The 9,112-nt window shown below is 44.3% G+C and overlaps 1 protein-coding gene across 6 annotated transcripts in view; it reads right to left on the bottom strand.

Annotated features, from left to right (window-relative positions):
* Nucleotides 1–2,750: 2,750 nt before the first annotated feature.
* Nucleotides 2,751–9,112, bottom strand: part of CACNA1B (calcium voltage-gated channel subunit alpha1 B) — a 391,414-nt gene continuing 385,052 nt past the window's right edge. For 5 of the 6 annotated variants that reach the window (XM_075324631.1, XM_075324630.1, XM_075324633.1 and 2 more), the window contains one exon: nucleotides 2,751–7,191. In XM_075324631.1, coding sequence (XP_075180746.1) covers nucleotides 6,667–7,191 — 525 coding nt within the window. In that variant the 3' untranslated portion in view covers nucleotides 2,751–6,666. The remainder of the gene's footprint in view (nucleotides 7,192–9,112) is intronic. The other variant, XM_075324635.1, reaches the window with a different exon arrangement.

Genomic DNA, 9,112 nt, shown 5'->3' with positions numbered 1-9,112 from the left:
TGCCCCAGTTCCTGTCAGGTTGAGTGACAATACCCCAATACCTTGCAGGTTGATTGACAATGCCCCAATTTCTGGCAGGTTGAGTGACAATGCCCCAATTCCTGACAGGTTGAGTGACAATGCCACAATTCCTGGCAGGTTGAGTGACCATGCCACAATTCCTGGCAGGTTGAGTGACAATGCCACAATTCCTGACAGGGTTGAGTGACAATGCCACAATTCCTGACAGGTTGAGTGACAATGCCACAATTCCTGACAGGTTGAGTGACAATGCCACAATTCCTGACAGGTTGAGTGACAATGCCACAATTCCTGGCAGGTTGAGTGATAATTTCACAAATCTTGGCAGGTTGAGCGACAATGCCCCAATTCCTTGTAGTTTGAACGACAATGCCCCAATTCCTGGCAGGTTGAATGACATTTTCATGCTGCAAGCGCAAAATGCTTTTATGTTTGTTTTTTGTTCATATCAAGTCTTTTTTTTTTTTCTCTTTTTAAATTTTTTTTTTTTTTTTAATTTTTATTATTTTTCTTTTTTTGGAAAACGTGAAAGTTGTGCCTGTTTTCTCTTCGTCATAGGGAAAAAAAAAGAAAATATATAAAAAAGATTTGGTCGCATTTATCCATAAGCCTTGAAATGGTAAAGTCCAACAAACAAAGCTTACAGCGTCGGATGAAAAAAGGTGAATTTACTTGGCATCTGCTGATTCGATTCTTGCATAGCCCAGCGGCGACAAATGCGTTTTTGTTTTTTTTTTTTCCGCATTCAGAGGCACCGTCTTGTATAATGGGAGCTTTGGATTTGTCAGTAGTACGTGGTTCGCTGCCACTAAACCACTGCCGAAATCTAAACTGACACCTATAAAAACTGTGTGTATTTACGACTGGTGAAATTTGGTGTTTTGTTGTATTTTCTGCCCTGCAGTGATCAGACACCATTGAAATTATATAATAACCCAACCCTAAGAAATTTGCCTCTGTTGGTTCAAGCAATGGTGTACCATGGAGGCAGCCCCTTTGCTTACTATGGGGCCTTGGAGAAAGGAGGTCCATCCCTTGCACCATCTTCATTGCTTTGGGTTGAAAAAAACCCATGCAGAACTCCCCTCTACGGACGACCTACAAGCAAAAAAGTGGGAAATTGGGCCAAGTGACCATCCTCAAAGCCCTCCTGTCCCAGGTGGCACCATATTGGGGTCACCCTCTTTTCATCATCGGAAACTGGGCTGAGCCATAGGGGGAGGGTTGGGGTTCACGCAGGTGGAAAACAGCATGGTCTCTAGTATATATACATCTATTCTCATCTCTATGTTACAAAAAATAATCCTTCATCCTAATACCTAACGCTGTAAATATTAATCCCGTATAATAGACAACAATTAAGCATTTTATGCAATTGATGCCACAAGCCCTTTCCAGGTTAAATGAGTTTTGTTTTTTGTGTTTTTACAGACATGCAGATATGTTGAGAATGAAACGCTGGGATAATTTTTGGACACCGTTATGTCTGAGCATTTCCAAAAAAGAGATATGGTGATACGTTGCTGATGTGTTTCTGTCCCCCAAATAAAGCTTAAAATACAAATATATGTTTATAGAAATATCTGGGGAAAAAAATTGGAAATCCAACGACCCCCAAAATTTGTTACAGTGATAAAAATTTTATACCGGTGTGTAGTTTATAGGCCCTAGTCTATAAGGGACACAACATGGAGGAGAAAACCCACTCTGGACAATTAACAAGGTCTATTGGGGGCCACAACCCGGTTGCTTCTTCTCCGTACGCCATTCTTAGGACGTGTGCTAGATCCATCTGCATCTTAAAGGGGTTGCCTGGTTTAGAAAGCCAGTTAATTCAAGAACCTATTTTCTGCGGGGTCCAAAAATGGCTACAACGAGCCTATACTTCACACAGACAGCTCATTGATTTCAATGCTTAAAGGAAACCTGTTACCAGATTTGGTGACTATAAGCTGCGGCCACCACCAGTGGGCTCTTATATACAGCATTCTAACATACTGTATATAACAGCCCAGGTCGCTGTGTAGAATGTAAAAATCACTTTATAATACTCACCTAAAGGACGGTGCGGTGCAGACTGGTTGGATGGGTGTCTCTGTTCTCCGGTACCGGCGCCTCCTCTTTCGGTCATCTTTAACCTCCATCTTCTGAAGCCTGGGTGCATGATGCGTCCTACGTCATCCACACAGGCCGGCATTGAGTTCCCTCGCATCTGCACTACAATACTTTGATCTGTCCTGCTCAGGGCAGATCAAAGTGCGCCTGCGCAGGACCTCAATGCCTGCTAATGTGGATGACGTAGGACGCATCATGCACCCAGGCTTCAGAAGAAGGAGGACAAAGATGGCCGAAAGAGGAAGCGCCGGTGCATGACGCGTCCCACATCATCCACACTAGCCGGCATTGAGGTCCCACGCATGCGCACTACAATACTTTGATCTGCCCTGATGAGGGCAGATCAAAGTGCGCCTGCGCAGGACCTCAATGCCTGCTAGTGTGGATGACGTAGGATGCGTCATGCACCCAGGCTTCAGAAGGAGGTCAAAGATAACTGAAAGAGGAGGTACCAGTACCAGAAAAAGGAGACACCCATCCGACCAGTCTGCACCGCACCGCCCCTTAGGTGAGTATTATAAAGTAATATTTACGTTCTACACAGCGGCCTAGGCTCTTATATATGCATGTTAGAATACTGTATATAAGAGCCCACTGGTGGTGGTTGCAGCGTATAGTTGCCAAATCTGGTGACCGGTTCCCTTTAATTTTACCTCTAGGGTGCTACACACACTTCTAGGCAGTAGAATAACCTTTCGACTTTGGACAAAATTTTTCTAATGCAAAGAGTCACCCCAAAGTAGCAAACTGTTTATTAGGTGTGGCCACAATAGATGGAATCACTAAATATCTAATACCAAATCTGATACCAAACTTCAACTCTTATTACAACTTTGTGTAATACTTCATTCTGGGGGAGCTGCAGGGAAACTAAGCCCTTGCTGCCAGGTTCCCACCCAATCACAATTGATCAACACGTTTTTCCGCTACTGGGAACTCCATCATGCCTTTTTGTTGTAGTTTTAAAACACCTAGGGACTATTAAATTAGAGAGTGATCAATGATGCAGATACTGTGGGTAGATGAGAGGACGTATGTATATTGTGAGATGAAATAAAAAAGAAAAAATGACGCCTTTTTCACAAGACAAATATCCGTAAAATGCAGGCACTTAGCAGTGAAATGACGTAGAGTGCGACTTTTGCAAATGTCACATGGTAAATATGGTGATCGGCCCTTTATATCCGCTCTATAGCGTATCATCGCTCTAGCTAACCCGTCTGACTTTTGTAGTATATATTGTGCTAGACAGAAAATCTAGTATAAGGAAATCTAGTATATAATCTTCTCACAAGGTGACATAAATATAACATCCAAAAACCAATATATAACAACTAAAACCCTGCAAAAATATATCATAGAACGAGCTTGGGAACCTGTAAGTCTGAGTTACCTCTGTCCATCAGCTTCCTCTTTAAGACTCAATACAGTAAAGCAAGACTTCCTGTGGTCCCCTTACAGTAAAGCAAGACTTCCTGTGGTCCCCTTGCAGTAAAGCAAGACTTCTTGTGGTCACCTTACAGTAAAGCAAGACTTCCTGTGGTCACCTTACAGTAAAGCAAGACTTCCTGTTGTCACCTTACAGTACTGCAAGACTTCCTGTGGTCACCTTATAGTAAAGCAAGACTTCCTGTGGTCACCTTACAGTAAAGCAAGACTTCCTGTGGTCACCTTACAGTAAAGCAAGACTTCCTGTGGTCACCTTACAGTAAAGCAAGACTTCCTGTTGTCACCTTACAGTGAAGCAAGACTTCCTGTGGTCACCTTACAGTAAAGCAAGACTTCCTGTGGTCATCTTACAGTAAAGCAAGACTTCCTGTGGTCACTTTACAGTAAAGCAAGACTTCCTGTGGTCACCTTACAGTAAAGCAAGACTTCCCGTGGTCACCTTACAGTAAAGCAAGACTTCCTGTGGTCACCTTACAGTAAAGCAAGACTTCCTGTGGTCACCTTACAGTAAAGCAAGACTTCCTGTGGTCACCTTACAGTACTGCAAGACTTCCTGTGGTCACCTTACAGTAAAGCAAGACTTCCTGTGGTCACCTTACAGTAAAGCAAGACTTCCTGTGGTCACTTTACAGTAACGCAAGACTTCCTGTGGTCACCTTACAGTAAAGCAAGACTTCCTGTACTCACCTTACAGTAACACAAGACTTCTTGTGGTCACCTTACAGTGAAGCAAGACTTCCTGTGGTCACCTTACTGTAAAGCAAGACTTCCTGTGGTCACCTTACAGTAAAGCAAGACTTCCTGTTGTCACCTTACAGTGCTGCAAGACTTCCTGTGGTCACCTTACAGTGCTGCAAGACTTCCTGTGGTCACCTTACAGTAAAGCTAGACTTCCTCTGGTCACCTTACAGTAAAGCAAGACTTCCTTTGGTCACCTTACAGTAAAGCAAGACTTCCTGTGGTCACCTTACAGTAAAGCAAGACTTCCTGTGGTCACCTTACAGTAAAGCAAGACTTCCTGTGGTCACCTTACAGTACTACAAGACTTCCTGTGGTCACCTTACAGTAAAGCAAAACTTCCTCCGAACCCCTTGCAGTAAAGCAAAACTTCCTCCGAACCCCTTGCAGTAAAGCAAGACTTCCTGTGGTCCCCCAAGGTCCGTTCTACCAGGTATGAAATCCTAAAGTCTCTCTTTGCCGTTCTTATCATGCCTGGAAATGTCTTTGGAAAATCAGCTTTGCCCTTTTAAAATAGATTACTATAGTTCTATATTATATGCACAGAATAGATACAATGTAACCCCGTGTCATGCCCTCTGTATATCTCCTATCGTGTTGTGCTTTCCATTTGAATTATATGCTACATGTGAATATAAAAAGGCCACATAGCGCGATCAGCATCTGCCCCGGACTCACAGAGTGCCTTATTGCCATAGGACAAGCTCGATGATTGTGGTACACTGGGCACTGAAAGATTGGCACAGTGTCGCCTGCAGTTCTACGTGATGCAATGCATTTTGGCACTAGGACGAAGAACACGTTGACTCTAGGATTGTATGGCACAGGAAAATAATTAAAAAAACCACCAACCCCGTTAATGCTTGCTCTGCAGACAAGTCATACAATCATCTGTAGCACTGGGTGCTATGAAGATAGAAAATGGTAAGGAAATAGAGACCACCGTGTGAGAGGGGTTGCTCAGTGCAAAACGTGACCATTATCGCAGACGGGATAGGATGTAGACAGATATGAAGACTTTGGGAACGAGCGTCTCTCAATTGGTTCCCTGTTACAAGTTTATAAATACATATTTTTTTAAAAAAAGAAAGAAAAAGGAATAAAATCGTTAAGAACACACATTAGTGCAACTTCGTTGACCAAATCATGTGCAAAATAACACACACTAACCAATAACATGCATGCTCAGACCTGTGCATTACCGTAATCTAGGTTATGCTGAGGATAGGAAAGGCTTACTGGTGAGATTCAGGACAGTGAACGAGATACGTGCCAACGGAGCGCCCCAAAATTGATCATGTGATGCGTTGGGGATACCAATTGCACTGGTAAAAAAAAAAATTACATTTCGTCAGCCGCATAAACACAGACATACAAAAACACAAACTTCTCAAACGGGTATCTGTACGTTCGTCAATCCGGCATCACAAAATTCCCGGAAATTCAGTAGACACACGGCACACGTTGAACCTTGGTGGGTTCCTGGTTAGATTTGGCATGCCGGTGAGCCACTGTATGGCGTTACGGCATCTTGGTTGGACTCCACGGTCAACGAACGACGCCTTTTCTTTTTCTGCTACACGTGTCATGCTTGAAATTACCAACTCTCTTACAAAATTTTTTTTTTGAAATGTCTAATGTGGGATCACCACTGGTGTAGAGAGCAAGAAAAGGTAGAAATAAGTACAAAAGTATTGGGTCATAGCTATCGATGGTAATGAAAATTTGGGAGCAACTCGTCGTGTTTCCTCCACTTTGGTGGAATGGAAAAAGAAAAAGTTGGAGGATGAAATATTGAGCGAGTGAGTTGTAACTTCCCATGAACTTTTGGAGGATGACCAAGGAAGATGAAGGGCTCGACAATCACTCCCTTGTCTCCTTTTAAGTCTATATAAACAATAAAAAAGCAACCTCAATACTCTATGGTCCTAATCCTCTTTATCACCTATATCTTCCATGCTTTCCAGCAATCTCGTACTCCTCATCTTCCGATAGATTACGAAATAGGCATCTTAACGCTCCCCAAAAGGAAGACTCGAAATTACAATGCCAGAACACGTTTTAATGGAGACCTGCTCTGGAGTTCCTGCCTGTTCCTCATCTCTTCCTTAATTTTTCCTGTGTATCCATATTTGTTTTGTTTTTTTTTTATTTAGGTTTTCCAAGATGGCTGCCTCTGCTTTCCCGTGACGTGCTCGGACGTCACGACTATCCGCCAGCTGATGATAAAACTCATCAGTAGTTACTCAAACAATTGGCCCAACTCCAGTCCCCTGGGCTTCTCTCACTTCGGCTTTCCATGGAAGCGGGGATGGGAGTGGGAACGTGTTTTGGGTCCCTGTGCTAACACCAGTCATCCTCGTCTGCTTCGTGGTAGTAGCTTCGTACTCTGGGAGCGGAACCAGACCCTGTACTGAGCCCTAAGGCGTAATGATAGCCATTGGGAACCCTGCAGAGTTGGTGGGAATGGGAGGTAAGGGAGGACACGTAGGAAGTCCGAGAGGAACGTCCAGAGTTGCTAGCCAATGCCTCCTCAAAGGTTAATGTGTCCTCAGGCAGTGGACAGTAGCTGTCTGAATCTTGTCTTGGCCCAAGGTAAGGGTCAGAACCAATGCGTGTGACTGTGCAAGCTGAGGGGCTTGGAGAGTCGCTGTACAGCAAGGTGTTGTGCTCTGATAAGCCCCGGCTGAGCCTCCCGGGAGAGTAACTTTGTCCTCCAAAGTGCACAGGGGAGGAGAGAGCTGTCCGGTAGGTTACACTGGGCCGGGGAGTAAGAGGAGTCTGGGGTAGCTGTCTCCGGACCCCCCGGCACGGGGTGCTAGCACCGGAACTGGTCAAACGTGGACTCCCGTTGGCCGAACCGCTGCCCTAGAGTGAAAGGGTGAGAAAGCACATGAAAACAGCACAGGAACACATGATGGAAGCACAACACAAGAAAGGACACGTCAAGAACACGCCACATAAACAAAAGGACGTGGACATTGATTGAGATTAACCGTCATATAGATACACGGAGCAAATGGCATCAGAAGGGAAATACATTGTAAAGCAAAGGCATTGAGCAAGGATGAACCACACAAAGCACAAGGAGGCCAAAACGGTGGACGGAGACGCCAAATTGGGAAAATAAAGAAGTAATGGTGCGAGAAAAAAAAAAGAGAAAAACAAAGGAGAATTTAGTGAAGCAAAGACACAACTGAGCTGACAGCTTTAGAAAACAACGTGTATCACACTGCGAGGGAAGCACGATTGTCTATAACATTCATCATCAGTCCTAGACCTCCTTGTGATCAGTGGTGATCCTCAGGGGAGTATCAAAGGATCCAGTCCTAGATGAGATAGCATGTAAGCTCGGAGGAGCTCCCAATTTCAATGTTAAAGGGGATATCAGGCGCCTCTCAGGAGCTGCGGTGGTATCATTGGTGACTACTTTCCAGATATTGGTAGATTTTGTGTTCCTGTTCTTTTTCTTAGGATAGGAAGCATTCACGATATCTGCCAGGCGCACCCGGGACCTGTCAAGTGATGGTTGATGCAAAGTCTGCAGTACCTCGCCTGAATCAGAAGTGAGAGGCACCAGATAACCCTTAAGAATGTTTTTTTTTTTTGTGTGCCAGGTATACATTTCCACAGGGACTGTATCATGTTGAATCCTTTTGATGTGAGAAGCAAGAGGAGAAAACGGTTGGCACTTAACAAGCTGACTAACAAGACAGAATCCTAACAGTGTGCATATTACACACTCTTAGGATTTGGCATGATACAGTTCCTTCTGAAATTCATGTATTTCCTGGAAAACCCTTTGAAATGTGTATGTAGAGGCTCTAGTTCTGTATGTGTCATGTCCGTTTGTTCTTCACTAGGCAGGTATGTGTCAGCAATTTAACTGTATTGGAAATAGCAGCATACTACACTCTCCTTCTGAATACATACTGTGCGGCATGCTTTTTTTTTAATACAATAGGACCCTATGAGCCATATATATTAGTATAGGTCACATTGACGGCTCGAATGCTGCGAGTGCAGAGCATCAGGGTGATTGCCAAATGGTGTTTGGCTCTTAACTCGCCGAGTGTCATCATGGCGGCATCAGACGCTGTTCAGATTACAGACTCTGACACTCCACACTGTGCTTTCTCTGGTGCTTCTGAGTTATACAGGCACGCTCGGACTTCGATCAGCTGTGTGCTCATTAGTGATCCGGCTAGCAGGAGTTAATTTCTGCTAGCCTGCTGGTTACCTTTTGGATCACATGTTGCAGGAGACCTATCTCAGTTACTCCCCGCCTTTTTAAGACGGAGGAACCTGTCTTCTCATGCCGACTATAGCTTTTTATTTATCTGGTCTATGTGCTGTTGTGTTCCAGTAAGTGGTGATTTACTGCATGTTGCCTGGTGTGCTGTGGAATTTCTCCTCTCGTCTGGTTATTTCCTCCCTGCTCTTTATTTTCCTCCTAATCATTTGTTGCCTGATAGCTCTGTGTGAGCGTGCTGCGTGATAGAGTTTTGGTTTCCTTTGTTTGTCCATATTGTGGATTCAACAACTCCTGTCCTGTCCTGGGAGAGGGGGTATCAGATCAGGGCTGGCAAGGAGCAGGGCAAGGAAGGCGGCCCAGACATCGTCACCATTAGACGTATCTCTGGGAATAAGGACAACTAGGATCCCCGAGTCTGAGGGCCAATCTAGGAGCCCCGATCCCTTGTTATCCCCTCACACTCCGTGACAGTGATCTTGTGAGCGATTGGTAATATATTTTGGACTTTAAGCATAAAACCATCATATAGTAACA

The sequence above is a fragment of the Anomaloglossus baeobatrachus genome, chromosome 9 (assembly GCF_048569485.1).
Source record: "Anomaloglossus baeobatrachus isolate aAnoBae1 chromosome 9, aAnoBae1.hap1, whole genome shotgun sequence".
Taxonomy (NCBI): domain Eukaryota; kingdom Metazoa; phylum Chordata; class Amphibia; order Anura; family Aromobatidae; genus Anomaloglossus; species Anomaloglossus baeobatrachus.
This window is presented reverse-complemented; position numbering and strand designations above follow the sequence as displayed.